This window comes from Cnephaeus nilssonii (genome assembly GCF_951640355.1).
Source record: "Cnephaeus nilssonii genome assembly, chromosome: 13".
NCBI lineage: Eukaryota > Metazoa > Chordata > Mammalia > Chiroptera > Vespertilionidae > Cnephaeus > Cnephaeus nilssonii.
Genome location: NC_137084.1, coordinates 21,232,841 through 21,248,686, shown reverse-complemented (window position 1 = coordinate 21,248,686; position 15,846 = coordinate 21,232,841). Strand labels below are relative to the sequence as shown.

Here is a 15,846-nt window from a genome sequence, read left to right as displayed (position 1 = left end):
ATAAATGTCTGTTGTTAAGCCACCCAGTCTCTGGTATTCTGTTATAGCAACCTGCACTGACTAAGACATACCACTAGGTCCTAACTGCATTGAGATGATTCCTAAGAGTCAATCCAAAGAAGTTACAAGGCTCTTCCTAAAAAAAGAGTGAGTAGCCATAGAGCGAGTTGGAAAATTCACCGTTAAGTTTCCCTATGGGGCAAATGATGTGGAATTACAAGGAGCCTTACTGTTTTTACTTCTTCCTATGGATTTCAAGGTATAAAGCACACATTCCCCTAAATGCTAAAGTGAGTGTTGAAAATTTTATTATTCATAATAAACTTCTAGAGGAATTACTGACAGGCACACACTAAGTAAAATTAATGTGAAGATTCGGGAGCACATATCACCAAGGGACAACCAGGCACTCTCCAAGTGAAAGTTGTTCCATGCATAACCTTTAGGAAGAAGTTCAAGTTTCCTGACACAGCCAATCCATGATGTAAGAACTATCAGGTATTTTTGTACATTTAGATTTATATTCCTGCAGGAGTGAGGAAGGGGCAGGAAAGGAACGTTGCCAATAAAGAAGCATTTGCTAATTTAAAAGTTACCACTCTGTCATAAAAATTAAAAAGTTTTATGGGTCAAAGGACACTAGCTAGAAAGTGAAGAAAAACCACAGAATGGTAGAAAGTATTTATAAATCTTATGTGATAAGGGTCTAGTACCTAGAATATAAAAAGAACTATTACAACCCAATAATAAAAATACAAATAATCTAATTGAAAAATGGGAAAATAATCTGATTCGATATTTTTCTGAAGACAATATACCAAAGGCCAATAAGCACATGGAAAGACTCTCAACAACATTAATCATCATCCAAACCAAAATAAGCTACCACTTCACGCACCCCAGGATGGCTGTAATAAAAAAGATAATAACAAATGTTGGTAAGGATGTGGTAATTTGCTGGTGGTAATATAAACAGTACAACCATTGTGGAAAACAGTTTGACAGTTCCACAACAAGTTAAATACAGTTACCATAAGACCCAGCAACTTGATTCTAGGTATATACCCAAAAGAATGTAAAAGATGTCCATACAAAAACTTGAACACAAAGAGCAGTATTATTCATACTAGCCAAAAAATGGAAGTAATCCAAATATCCATCAACTGATGAATAAACAAATTGGTATATCCATATAATGCACTATCATCCAGCCATAAAAAGAAACAAAGTATTGACACATGCTATAATATGGATCAATCTTGAAAACATCATACTAAGTGAAAGAAGCCAGACAGAAAACCACATATTGTATGATTATATTCATATGAAGTGTCCAGAATGGGTAAATCTATAGAGACAGAAAATAGAGTCATGGTTGTGAGGAGATGGGAGGAAAGGGAACTTAAGAGTGATTGCTAATAAGAATGGGTTTGTTTTTTGTGTGTTTTTTTGCGGGGGAGGGGTGTGTGTGATAGAGAAATGTTCTGGAATTAGTGGTGATGGTCGCACAATATTTTGAATATACTAAAAGCTACTGAACTGTACACTATATAATAGTTAAAACAGTAGACTTTATGTTATGTAAATTTTATCTATCTTTTTTTTTAAGAGGCCAATCTGAGAATTTGAGCTTAGTCCCACTAGGGACGCCTGGGAATCTGTGTAAAGTGATCACGGGTATTCAAGAGGTGAGGATGCTGGGGTATTTATACACCAACTCCCATCAGTCAGTGACTGCAGGTTGCTTCCAGGAGGCATTAATTCCTTGCACTTTTGGCCTAACTGCCCAAGGAACTCTGGTGGCCAGAGATAGTCCTGAGGCAGATAAATGTTGGTGCTGACAGACAACAGGCCAGTGTGCCCCAAAAGGGTATAGGCAGGAGATCCAGGCAGTGCACTGACAATCTGCTACTCTCTCATTGAGTTGTCTTGGAATTAAATAAGAAAATCTGTGTAAAATGTTTCACAGTGCTAGACACAGAGAAAGCTCTTAATAAATGTGAGCTATTTTTACGGAAGATTCAATAAGGCTAAATAATTTGATCAAAACTGCATAGCTAATGCAAGACAAAGCGAGGATTTATGCAAATCTGTCTATACCATGCAATCTTTCACATAGAGAATTATACTAACCAAACTTGCAAACATACCTATAGGATGGCAATCATGTCTTGAGGACATTCAGCAACTATAACAAATATCTTTATATCTGTACTCTCTCTGCCACCCCTTATGTGCCTTCAATGGGGACAGCAGCTGCTTGTCTCACAAAAAGGCCTTGAGGGCAGATGTTTTGTCTGCTCAAGTTGCCCAGGGTCTGGTTTGTTGTGTAGGTGATTATTTGAGATTCAAAGCCTGCACATTTGCTGACAGTTTAGTCCAAAGGACCAAGACACAGTACACCTGAGGCTGCAGGAGCAGCAGGACGACACTTGCCTCACCCACATGTCGGTCCTCCTGTTCTCCTCTGGAATAATCTGACTTTTAGTGACTCAATGGAAGAGGTGCGCTAGCAGAGGAAAATGGAAGGAATCTCTTCCCAAAATGCCCTGCCTGAACTCCCAGAGGGTTGACGTGAGGATGTGGGGCTGCAGAACCCAAGCCTACCTGATCAGGTAGTGGTTGATAATGGTGTCGAAGTAGCTGTAGTACACAACATTGTTCACGTGGCCATACTGGTCATTGTCCTGCCACCTCGTCTGGATGGGCAAGAAGTACCCATAGGCCTCCTGGTGACGATGACAATCTTCAACCCGCTGGTTCTCTGATGATGTAGTCAAGGAACGGACATTCCTGGGAAGCATCCTCAAAACCCAAGAGGCCATAGTCGGTGATTGTTGTCTTGAAGGGTACCTTCAAGTAAAAGAGCAGCACAGGATAAAATGGTCTGCATAAATCTTTAGCTTCAGAGAAGTGACTGCATTAAATTTTGGCCATTGGTTTCAAACAGAAATTAAAGTTTTTCCTCTAAGAAATAAATCTTTCCTGATAGTCCAGGTCCTTGTCACAAACCTATTTGCTGTTTTTATTATTGTAATTGATTTGAGAGAAAGGAAGGGGGAGAGAGAGAGAAATACATCGATTTGTTGTTCCACTTGTTTATGGATTCATTGGTTGATTCTTGTATGTGCCCTGACTGGGGACGAAACCCACAACATTGGTGTATTGGGACAATACTCTAACTAACTAAGCTACCTAGCCAGGGCCAAACCTATTTACTTTTTAAAGGACTCCTTACTAAAAAGGCTTTGGCACACACTGACAAAAACAAATGAAGCCTTTGTTTGAATTTGACTAGTGGGAATTTTTATGGAGGTCTTCTGTTCCGCAAAGTATTTTCAAAGAGGGCACTGATTCTGAAAAAAAATCTGTAATACTACTAAGCACATAAAGATAGAGCCAAGGAGAACAGAACAGAAATAAAACGTTTGCTAGAAAACTTTATCAAATGGGCCTATTGACTGTAAGTTTCTTTGGGGTATTAATTTTCTTTCAGAACAAAAGTATTGCCCTATGGAATTTTAAAATATGCATGAACAAAGGGGGAAAAGAAACAACAACCCAACAATTCCAGCTGTTAACACTTCCATGTGCATTATTTTAGCCTTATATTTATATATCTTTATAAATATTCTTAAATTGGACCATACAACACAAGTTGTTTTGTAACCTTTTGTGCTTAACAATAGATTATTGATATATTTAAATACTCTCCTACATCATTTGTAATGTTAAATTCCATTTTATTCCATTGTACCAAAGCACTATAATTTACAAAATCCTTTATTGCATACTGAGGATTATGATTCTAATTTTGTTGACTTGGATTGGAATTTTTGTAAATAAACCTTCACACACACACATGATTATTTTCTTAAAATAAATACCTAAAAGCAGAATTGCTGGGCCAAAGGGCAAATAAATTGTTAAGGATTTTGATATAAACTAATGCCCTCCAGAAAGGTGGTACCAATTTATACCACCCCAGCAGTGGCCAATTTCCTTGTCAATTTTAAAATGCTCTGTCAATCTGACTGTGTTCTCTCATTTCCATATAAATTTAATGAAATGTGCTAAGTGGAAAGATGACTACTGCTACCACCTATGATGGAATAACTAGTATCAGAATAACCCTTCTGTTTGCGAACAACTATAAAAGTGAGATAAAATACAGAAGAAGAGCCCTGTGAAGGCGTGAGGAAATAATCACGGTAGCGGGACTTTATAGGCTGCAACCCTGGGGCCAGGGTAACACACTGCAGCGAGCTTGCACTTGCTACTGTTGTTTCTCACCAGGGTATCTGCCAGCTTACTGTGTGGGGAATAAAGGCAGAAGAGATAACAGCAACCTAGAGCTTGCAGTGGTCTTGCTGTGTTGGAAGAGCTGACAACAACAACAACAAAATTGAAAGGCCAACATCCTGGAGAAGAGTGAGCTGCAGAGAAGTGAGCCTTATAGTGCAAATTTCCCCAAAGGCATTTGCTGGCTCCTAAGCTGCAGGTGCTCCAATGAGACAGAGAAACCAGCAGAAAGCAACTGCTACAAGGCTAAAAATCTAGGAAGAAAACAGGAGTCTCACTGTGCTGAGGACTGCCAAGGAGGAAGGTAAAGACCCCAGACTTTCAGTTTCGACGCCAAAAGGGCCACTTCCTTAGAGTGAGAGCAAACCCTAAATGGACCAGCCTTGAGCAAGGCTGTCTACCCGAACATCATCTGTTGGCCAGTGGAAACCTAAAGCATCTCTGCAGGAAAACAGCACCACCCAGAGTCTCCACAACTTTTTAGACACAAAGTCTAACATTCAGTTAAAAACTACCAGGCCTATTAGGAAAGAAGAACAAATGACCAATACCCAAAAGAAAAGACAATAGAATAATCCCACAGACTCACACTGATTTTAAAATAACTATGATTAACAGGCATCAAAGATAAAGGGACTAAAGGGAGATTATGCATCCCAAATACATAAAGAACTCTAAAATTGAGGGAGGAAAGATAAAAAAAAAACAATAAAAATTAAGCAAGGGTCATATAAAATTCAAAAATACAGATTTTTATAAATGAACTTTAAACATATGAAAAGATGGACAATTTCAGGCATAATAAAAAAATGAAAATTATAAGTATGCTGAGGTACCTTTTCCCAATGATTAGATTTGGTAAAAATTACAAAGCTTGACAGCACACTCTCTTGACAAACACACAAGGGAAAAGACACTCATACATTGCTGGTGGGAGTGTCCTGCCTTATGGGAGAAGAATTTAACAATATCTAACAAAACCATAAGTGAGTTTACCTTTTGCCCACATCTAAAGTTACCTTGAAGATACACCTTCACCAGTACAAAAATACATATGAACAAGGTACATCAGTGTTTGTAATTGAAAAATATTGGGGGCGGGGGGGAAACATAGGACATTGGTTGAATAAACTATGATACATTCACACAATGGTATACTATGCAGCTGTACATGAAAACGAATGAATATGTGATATGGAAATCTTGGTTGTCAACCAAAAAAAGCAAAGTGCAAAAGACTATATATAGTATGCTACTTTTGAGTAAGAAAGAAGAGGAAATAAGATAATATAAAGGTATTGATTTACACTTACAAAAAGCAATTCAGGAAAGTTGAACCAGAAACTAATGAGGGCACATTAACAGGGTAGATGGAGGGAGGGGGGGAGTAACACTCCTCTGAATACAGCTTTTTGTGTAATTTTGGGTTTGGGAGCTTTAATGTTTTATATACTCACCCAAGATGATGATGATGATGATGATGATGATGATGATGAATTTAAATTAAATTAGGTTTCTTTCCCCTCGTTTAAGATGGAGGGGAAAGAAACCTAAAATGGAATACAAACAGAAACAAGTGAGCCTAGCTATATGTCAAATGAATAACATAATTACACAGAAGAGAAAAAATAACTACTTTTGAGTACAGGGTTTTGACTATACACCCTCAAAGACAAAAATCTTCTAACAAATACTGAACACTGGTTAGTAGGTATGTTTTTTATAGTGGCAGAATCTAAGCCTGGGCAAATGAGTAAATACACTGAGGATATTTCAGCCAGACTTCTCACTTACAAAAAGGACTTGCAAACACAGGAAAGAGAAAGACCAAAATGAACCTTCAAATGTTAGGTAAGATTTGGGAGTCTAGTATGAACGCCTAGGTTAGGGATAGAGATAGAGACAGCCCTCTTTTTCCTTGCCCTTTAGAGCCCTATGGCACTCCAGCAGCAAGATAAGCACACTTAGTGTCCAGATCTTATTTTCTAAATACCATTCTACACAAAATGGAACCAGGGCTCCTTGAAGAAATGACTGATCCCAATGCCGGAGCAGATGAAGTAAAAGGTGACCCTGGAACATCTCATTGTGCCAGAAAGTAAGGAATGTTCGAAGAATGAGGGGCATGACAAAAGTAATCTGTGATAGAAATCAGAAGATGGTTACCGTGGGTAGGGACCATGACTGGGAAGTGGCACAAAGGCGGCTTCTGTTCTGTTAGTGATATTCTACACTGTGGTCTGGACGGTGTTTACATAGGTATGTTACTTTGTAGAAATTAATCAAGCTTATTCTTTTATGAATGTATTATATTTCAATTAAATGTTTTCCCAAAACTGTGCTACATGGAGAGAAGTTATCTATACTAATAAAAGGGTAATATGCAAATTGGTAACGATGCCCTCACAGTAACAACCGAATAGCAGGCTGGGTGGGGCGACAAGGCCGGCAGGGGGGTGAGCGAGGGACAACCAAACGACTGACCAGCAGGCTGCGTGGGGTGACCAGGCTGGCAGAGGGGGGCAGTGAGGGGCAACCAGGCCAGCAGGGGGGGGCAACTGGGGGCAACCAGGCTGGCGGGGGGGGGGGCAGTTAGGGGTGATTAAGCTGGCAGGCAGAGGCAATTAAGGATGATCAGGCTGGCGGGGGGGCAGTTAGGGGTGGTCAGGTAGGCAGGCAGGTGAGCAGTTAGGAGCCAGTGGTCCCGGAGTGTGAGAGGGATGTCCGACTCCCAGGGATTGAGCCAAAACAGGCAGTTGGACATCCCCCAAGGGGTCCCGGATTGGAGAGGGTACAGGCTGGGCTGAGGGAACCTCCTCCCCTGCCCCCCGTGCACGAATTTCGTGCACCAGGCCTCTAGTAGGATTATAATAAGTTAAATCTCTAATGTCCAGAGCATGTGCGCATGCTCTCTTCCCCCCTCTCTCCCTCCCTCCCTCCCTCCCTCCTTCCCTCCCTCATTATTCAGGGAATTTATCTCTTGTACATTCACCTAATACAAACTCAGAAAACTTAAAGAAGTCAAGATTCTTCTTTATCCACATAAGGCCCTGTTATATTGGTTGCTTTGTGAATATGTACATATTTATATGGCCCCAAACAGATAATGATGAAGACAGACTTAACTCCCACATAGTGGAAGCACAAGTACTGACTTAGAATCCTTGATGACCTGAAAATAACCCGCCATCTAAATGACATTTAAAAGGAGAACGTTCTTAATCTTGTACATTTTTGCATTAAATTTTCCCTAAGGAATCAACCTTCATCATCTGTACCTTTTGGTAACACAAGGTTAATATTCATCCATTTGAACACATACAAAAATCTCAAAATAGAAGAAATCTCTGCATGAGTGATATTGAGTACCAGGTGGCATTTTGACTGACCACTATGAAAAAGTCGAGGGAAGTAATTTTTAAAAATAATTTAAAGAACCACATTAAGTAGCAAAGCTCACTGGCATAATCTAAAGAAAATCCATTTGATACCTGCTTCATGCTCAGATTTTACAAATAATATTAAGAGCTTTCCCAATCCTCTGGGAATGAGCTCTGACTCCACAAAGGAAGTCGCCACTTTCCTGAAGTCTAAGTGTGTGGGGAGGAAGATCCTACCATGCAAATAAATTCTCAGGAAGCTGTGAAGATATTAGCTATTTTGCTCAATTTATTCCAAGCCGAAATATAATAATACATTATAAATCTGTTTTGATTTTACTTAATCTAATGAAAAAATGTTCATCTTTTTGATAAGTGCTCATTAGCCATTTTTTCCTGACATAAACAGACAAGAAAGATGTTCTCGTGCTACATTTAAAATGCAACTCAGCTAATTACAGTGCAATGACTCAAAGAACAAAATCAATGCACTGAAGTTTCTCACTTGAATTGTCTTCAGAGTTGAATTTAAAAAACTCTAACAAAAAAATTTAAAGGGCCCTAGCAGTGTGTTTTACCCTTAGGTTGCATAATGTCTAAGTAAACAAAGGCCACATTTTAGTACGTGATAAAAATTTTTAAATTTTCTCACGTCGATTGCTCTCTAAAAATAGTTGCTGAATTTACCAACAAAAATCTCAAAGAGAAGAAAGCCCTTTCTTGGAAGGGGTGATAAATTTGCATAAGCACTTCACCCTATTTCACCTGTCCTTTGTGAGACCAAAAGCTGCAAGGAGATAATATTTGGTCAGCGTTGGAGCCAGAATAGGACCAGGGAATAGCAAGAAGTTAAGAGATCTATATAAGAATCGAATTTACTTACAGGCCAAACTTAAGCCCAGGACTTTTAGGAATATCAGATAATCTTGGGCTTTCTGAATCACAGAGTATTGATCTACTGAAACATTACACTGAATGAGTCTAACAAAATCAGTGCCATTTCCCAAAGCACTTGGTTTGTGCTCCAAGAAGAATTTTGACTCATCTAACTCCTTGGGTATCTCAAGTCTGGCCACATGACTCAAACGATCACTTCATTGATTTTTAAAATTGTGTTTTATTATGAAATATATTTACCTGAAACTAGAAACTTTACAATGATTGTAGACCTATGACAAATAAATTACGTGTATTGTACCCACTTATTATGTGCCAGCTCCCATGCCAAGCCCTTCACATACATCATGCCATTTAATCTTTACGGCATATCAATTCTCGTTTTAAAGATGAGGAAATTGATGCGAGGAGATGTTAAGTAATTACCCCCAACAACTAATCTTTGTGATGTTTTGCCTGGGAGTTTGGGTACAATACACATAATTGGGTGCCACAGAATTTTAGTAATTAGTTTCTGTGTACCATGAGATGAAAAAGGTTGAAAATCGCTGGTATAAAAAATAACTTTCTAACATCCAAAACATTTAAAATTCACAAAATTGAAAACTACAACAATGTGGGGGTAAATTGGCTGTTGTTACAAGTTGACAAGCAGCATAAATCCACACACTCACCCTAAAGTTCCCCCTCCAACATGGATTATCACTGGGAGGGAGATGGGCTGGATGTCTTACAAATTCACTTCCGACTGTATGACTCTAAATTTGAATTAAAATCTACTGTAGAATATGAACAAAGGAATCATGCTAGCCATCAGGAAGGCCCTCCTCTCCTGTCAGCTCGACCTCAGAAGAATAGATTATAAGAACCGAAGGCAGTGACCTAAAGCATCGCAAAGATAAGGGATTCCAGAACAGAGAAGACTCAGTTGGCCAGAGGCGACAACCTAGAGGGTTGTTCTGGTCAGCTCCTAGAAGCCAAGTGCAAATCAAACCAACAATCAATCAATATTCTTCGGATCCAGGATTATAAAAAACTTCAGACACGGTCCCAGAAATAAGACTGAGACGTGGGAAATGGGCTGTGAGATCATTAAAGATGACAATGACCATGAACCTTCCTTTTCACCTTAGGAGCTGGGCTCCCAGGCCTGGGTTTCATTCTGAGACATCATTCTTCAGTCCCTTTTCTAGACAGTGAGGGACATGCTTTGAACAGCCACAGCAGTTAATTCTGAAGACAGTGACTGTACAAGGCTGGTGATGGTACTCACAATCCTTGTTCCTTTTACAAATGAGCCCCTGAACTGAATATTTTTCAAGGTTGCACTGGAGTTCTTGGGAGAAAAGTACACCAAAGCCAAATAAATGAACACATCTGAAAATACCTGTTCTTCTCAAGTACTTTAAAAATGCATTGTTATTTATAAAGCTACTCTCTGTTTCCCTACAGATGAGTGTAAACTTTGTCCCCAGTCAAAAGCTTTTTTATGCGTTTCGTCCCAAATTGCCAGGCTGCCTACAAAATTTGCAATAAAGCAATTAGAAGCCGCAGAGTAAACAAAATGTGTCCTGTAGGACGGCAGGCGCAGGAAGCAGATCAGAAATATTCACACTGTCTGTCAGGCTGTTTCCTGGCTTTTTCTCTGTGTTGTTCATGTATACTAATGTGTGGACAAGGGGGTTGAAAACATTTTGCTAAGAATGAAACCCTAAGATTTATACATAATTTCTAAGCTTATCCTTGGGAAAGAAACCACAATCTGTTTTCAGACAAGTGTAAAACACTTGCAATTCCCTTTGAAAAACAACGTCCAATCTTCCCTTAAATTGAGATGCCAGAGCAACTAGATTGTGATTTAAATCAGAGAACAAAATTAGTCCAGGTACACCGGGGTGGAAGGAGAGACAGTGCAGACACTGGTAAATGGCCTATGAATTCAAAATGTCGAATCTTTCCCCCTCTCTCCCCGCCCCAGCCAATTTTGACTTCCAACAAATTAGAGAAATAAATTGGCAGTTCACCTATGATTCACTGGTAAACAAACATTTTTCACCAGCTACTTCGTGACTATCTTTTGAGCTGAGCCTTTTTAGATTCCATAAAGGACTGGGTTGTAACAATAACTCTCAGAGTCCACAATAATCGTTGGCAGGGTTCTAATGAAAAACAAAAATCTCCACCTAATTCAGGGGTGGGGAACCTTTTTTCTGCCAAGGGCCATTTGGATATTTATAACATCATTCACAGGCCATACAAAATTGTCAACTTAAAGATTAGCCTGCTATATTTGGTCAAACATTTAATTAACTCCCCCCCGCCCCCTAATGCCTTGGCAGGGCCAGACCAAATGATTTCTCAGGCCTTATACAGCACGCAGGCCAGACATTCCCCACTCCTGACCTAATTCCAACAGTTCGCCACAATAACACAGAACTTCATATTATTAATACTGGCGGGGCCTGAGGGAGAGACTGAATCTCAGTGAGGAGCAATCTGACAACGGCAGCTGAAATTCTGCATCTCTGATCAAACCAAAGCGATTCAGGTTTCAAGTTGGGTTCAAAAAAGCATAAACACGGACCAGCACCAAGGATGGACTTGGCCAAACATCTACAGTTGCAGCAGAAATGAACTGACTGTCCTTGTTGGGTAGAGGCTCTACTGGCTAAGATTTTGTTGTGCTCCAGGAAAATGGACCCATTTGTTGGTCCTTCTGACGAAGCTGGATTAAGGATTTGACCTCCATATTCTCATAAAACTCAGTACACCTGGGGATAATCATACTCCCAGATTCATCAACTCTTCTCCTTGAATTCTATAACCAGCGAAGATCTCTGCTGGCAGAGAACTGGGGGGTTGGGAGGGGATCATTCTGATTGGAGGAGTTTCTATTCCACAGAGGTGTCTTTATCTCAACTAATATACTAGTATCCCACTGGCACGTTGGCTGAAACCAAACCTATCTCTCCAAGGCAAGGGCACTTCAGGACTCAGCCCATGGTGACACCTATTTAGTCCAAAACTTTGCCATCGAAAGAGCACACATTCTTCCTACCAGGGCTTGTGTGGCTCCCCGTCTCCGCCCCACCACCACCCCACCACCACCACCCACTCCTCTCCTGTGTAAGGCATTGATCCCAGGCAAGGGGATATAGCCAAAGATGAGAGAACCTTCTACAAAATAACTTTTGCAAAGGTTCAGGTAGGGAAAAGGGGTGTGTGTGGAGGGATGATTTCCCACCAAATCTTACATCCTAGCATTAAATTCTGTCCAGGTGGGCTTTTGTCAAAAATTGGTCCAAATGCTGGGAAGTGATAATCACCGGAAACCAAAGTGGTCCTTCTTTACAGAAAGATTTCAAATTCACCATCTTTTTTATGGGAGAGGTGGGTCAGGAGGTAGGAAAGTGGTTTTCTTTAAAGACACAGCTGATCACAAATGTGCTGATCTAACTTTGTCAACGACATTTCATCCCAGATGGCAAGTGAAGGAGACACTAGGATTTAAGGCACCCAGACACTTGACAACAGAATATGAAGACATTAGGGGGGAGGGAAAAACAAGCCAAACAAGAATCCTTAAATGGCATTATTTCAAAGGCATGTAGGTCTAAAAGCAATCTAAGATACAATTTTAAGAATAATAAGCATCTGAACCTCAGAATAATAGGAACTTCCAAATGCAGAGAAGGGAGATACTGACTATATCTGAGTCTGCTCAGAGACTTTATTCCAGGGCACGAGGCTGAGCTGCTGCAATGTACACAAGTGGGGCGCAAAGTCAATGGGATTACATTTTCCTAATTATTTTCTGCTTGAGCTTTACAGCACATACACAAAATGAGATCAGCCGGGACTTGTCTCTCCAACAAATCACTCAGATTTAAACATTGCTCAAATAAACAAAGGGGGGGGGGGGTGGGGGAGAGGCACAAGGCTGGGAAAAGGCAGAGAAGGGCTTCTTCAATCACAGTTGCAAGGAACAAAAACCTGGAGGGGAAAAGAGTTGTTGGACCGCCACCAAATCTCCCCCACTGGAGACAAGAGCCCATCTGCTGAGCTCGGCAACTTCGCTTTAACTACCATTCAGCTCGCATCTCTGCAGAGATCTGTCTGCAGCGCTGGCAGATGGACCCCTGCTTCCCCGAGTCGCTGTGTTATTTGTTTAATAAATTTAATTAATATCCATACTGCATTGGATTGCTCCCAGAAAAGGAGCCCAAGTGCTCCCTCTCCCCAATAGCTACATGATGAGTGATTTCCCAGCAAAGAGCAGATAACGGTACCCCGGGGCCCCTGAAAAAAATTAAAGTACCATGTGCTTACATTACTTTGCATGTGTTAATTTTCTGCAGTACACTAATATACTTTGGATGGGTATTTTAACTTTATGGAAGTATGCAGTTCTATAAAACTTTCTGATCAGTTATATTTGTTGGAATGTTTTCAAAGGAATCTAATTTAACCACGTTTTTTGCTGTTGTTTTTTAACCCTCACCCGAGGATATTTTCCTACTGATTTTTAGAGAGAGTGAAAGACAGAGAGAAATATCGATGTGAGAGAAATACATTGATTGGTTGCCCCCTGCATCCGCCCCGACCAGGGCCCGGCCGAGGAGGAGCCTGCAATGGAGGTACGTGCCCGCGTCATGAATGGTAAGGAGGTTCCCTTTGGCAAACAGCTAGCTCCACAACCGACTGTTCTTAACAAATTGAAAAACCTCCCTGATCATATTGAACTTGAACTATTTCCTAAGCTGAAATAATGGTAGTTGCAAACATGGAAACAGAAAGGGTCTTAGACAAAATCAAGGCCGTAACGTGCTCCCTCTTCATTAAGTGGTAGTGCCACGCTGTTTGGTGATGGAGTCCCTGCGATGAGCAAGTATGAATTTAAACAGTGTTTCCCTCACCCTGCTATCCAATGCCATCCTCTCTTTCTTGTCTGTATAGTTCATCTTAACCTAGATTCCCCACAGGGTGTTGCAAGAAAGAATAGTCCTTAGAGGATATAAAAGTCTAGGGAACATTATGTCAAAGAAGGTTAAAGGGGGGCTGCTATCATGACCATGGCCTCCGGTAGCAGTGGCCTCCCCGCAACCCGTCTCCTGTCCCGCTCCTTCCTCTTGCAACCGAATGGAATTCAGCATTGTTCCTATACCGCTTCCCAGAAACATCTCTGTGTTGATAAAAAATACAGAGGTTATTTGCCAGGTTTCACCTGCACCTTTCATAGCCAGGCATTGGCACAAAACAAACAGGGGCCTGCTATGGAGCTGTACCTCAGCACCTGCTCCAAGGCTGCCAGTGTTGCCGCCACCAGGACGGCCAGCAGCAGCCTGGCTGAAGGCAGCCAGCAGTGTGGAGATGTGGAAGAGAGAGGGAAAGACAAGAGAAATAGCTTTCCAGGCATCAGAGCAGCTCACTACTGGATCTGCCTCTTGGGGTCAAGCTGCCTGGGATCCCAGGGAGCAATACTTTCCACTATAGTACAAAGATAAGTGAAAGGCTTTTTCGACCTTCTTATGGTTTTAACCTGATTACACCTTATTTTCGACTTTTGGAAAACCAATATAATAGTCTCTGTGATCCACGTTTCAGAGCATACCATTCACGCAAAGATATCCTGAGGGGATTAAACAAAGATGGCTACTTCACCAGCAATAATGAAGTTGCATGGACCTGGATGGAATTGAATAAGTACAGGTAATATCTTAGCAGTTTAAAATTAGACTTGGAAAGAAATTATGAAAGAGAACAAAAAATTGCTTGCAAGATAAGTAAATAAGCTACAAGAAAACAATAAACTACCTAGACTTTCTGATGTTGCACGGTTCCAAAATTGGTTGTTATCAGAGGACACCCAAACTTTTAAGGACCAGGAGCGACTAGTAAGGCTTAGATATTTGGATATGATAAGGAGGGAATTAGAACAACATGAGCTCACGAAAGAGCAGCACCTACTCTGGATGGACAGAGAAGAAATACGACAGCGGGAACACACAAGAAGAAAACTTAGTCTTCACAGAAAAATGGAAGAGGAATGGAAGACAAAAGAGATGTTACTTCTGACAAAGATTGGAAAAGATGTTAAAAGAGAAGCTAGGATAGAGGAACAATGGCATAGGAGCAGAGAAGAGAATGACAAGAAGACACAAGCCCTTTTAGAGAGAAAAAGGCTTATCATTTACAAAAAAAAAAGGCAAGAAAATGGCTTTAAAAGAGAAGAGATGGTAACACTTACCCCTGAACCTCATTGTAAAGCACTGCTTAGAAATTATGAGTCATGGTAAAAAGGTAAAGTCTTTCTCCTCTAAACTAAATAAAAGCATTTATTGTCAACTTTAGGAAATAAAAGTCAAATCAGTCTTCCTGCAAGCCAGTGAATCAGTTCCATAACCTCCCACAAGATTCTTCTCAAATAATGTGCAAAAAGAACCGGCACAGCTTTTGCCAAAGGAGCTGAAAAAAACATCCCACTGTGTTTCTGTAATTCACTGATGAGTTTATGAGAGTCAATAATTTTCTTGTCAACAGAAAGATCCAATTTAGCTCTCTTCCAGTTAGGTTTTGTGTTTAAGTGATACCTTGCAGTTTAAATAAGAAGCCTTAATCAGGTAATGAAACAAGCCAACCCTTGGCATCTCACTATGCAGTGAACGAAGGGGGCTGTCACAAATCCAACGCCACTGTGTTCCAACCCACCTCGGACCTCTGTGTAGGGACTCAGTCCACAGTCAAGGGATTAGGGGGCCTCTTACCCCATCAGGCTGAGCAGAAAACGGAAAGGGAGAGGATGAAGGGTCCAAGCCTACTATTTCTCCCATGCCTTTCTCCAGTGTGTTCTTTTTTTTTTTTTCCCTGTTAAGAAAGCAAAGAAGCTTTTAAAATACTTTCATCATAGTGGCTCACGGGAACTCAAGAGAACATAAGAGTCCACGGTTATCTTTAACACAGATAAATAAATACCACAAGCTACAACGAGGTGAGCACCTGTTTTTTCACTTAAAGGCTAACCGCCCACTTCAATCCGACCATCAGCTCTCCTTCCTCCAAGGCCGGGCCAGAGCCGGTAGGCGCACTGATCTGACCAGACACGTAGTCCATAAGGTGACTTGTCACACACCTGGAACCTTTCTAAAGCCAAAGCGGCATAAAGAAGCACATCTTGCTACTGGGGGCCCAGAATAAACCCAGATAAAGCACAGATGCTCAAAGACACAAGGCAAAGCTATGTGGCTTGAAGCCGAGAATACTGAGTGTG

The 15,846-nt window shown here is 40.8% G+C and overlaps 1 protein-coding gene across 1 annotated transcript in view; it reads right to left on the bottom strand.

The window, feature by feature from the left end:
- Positions 1–15,434, bottom strand: part of LOC307109381 (uncharacterized protein) — a gene marked incomplete at its 3' end in the record, with an annotated part of 87,631 nt that extends 72,197 nt beyond the window's left edge. Inside the window, exons 1-2 of the mRNA XM_079788059.1 lie at positions 15,344–15,434; positions 2,608–2,853 (exon numbers count right to left, since the gene is read on the bottom strand). Coding sequence (XP_079644185.1) covers positions 2,608–2,853; positions 15,344–15,348 — 251 coding nt within the window. The 5' untranslated portion in view covers positions 15,349–15,434. The remainder of the gene's footprint in view (positions 1–2,607; positions 2,854–15,343) is intronic.
- Between the last annotated feature and the right edge of the window lie 412 nt (positions 15,435–15,846).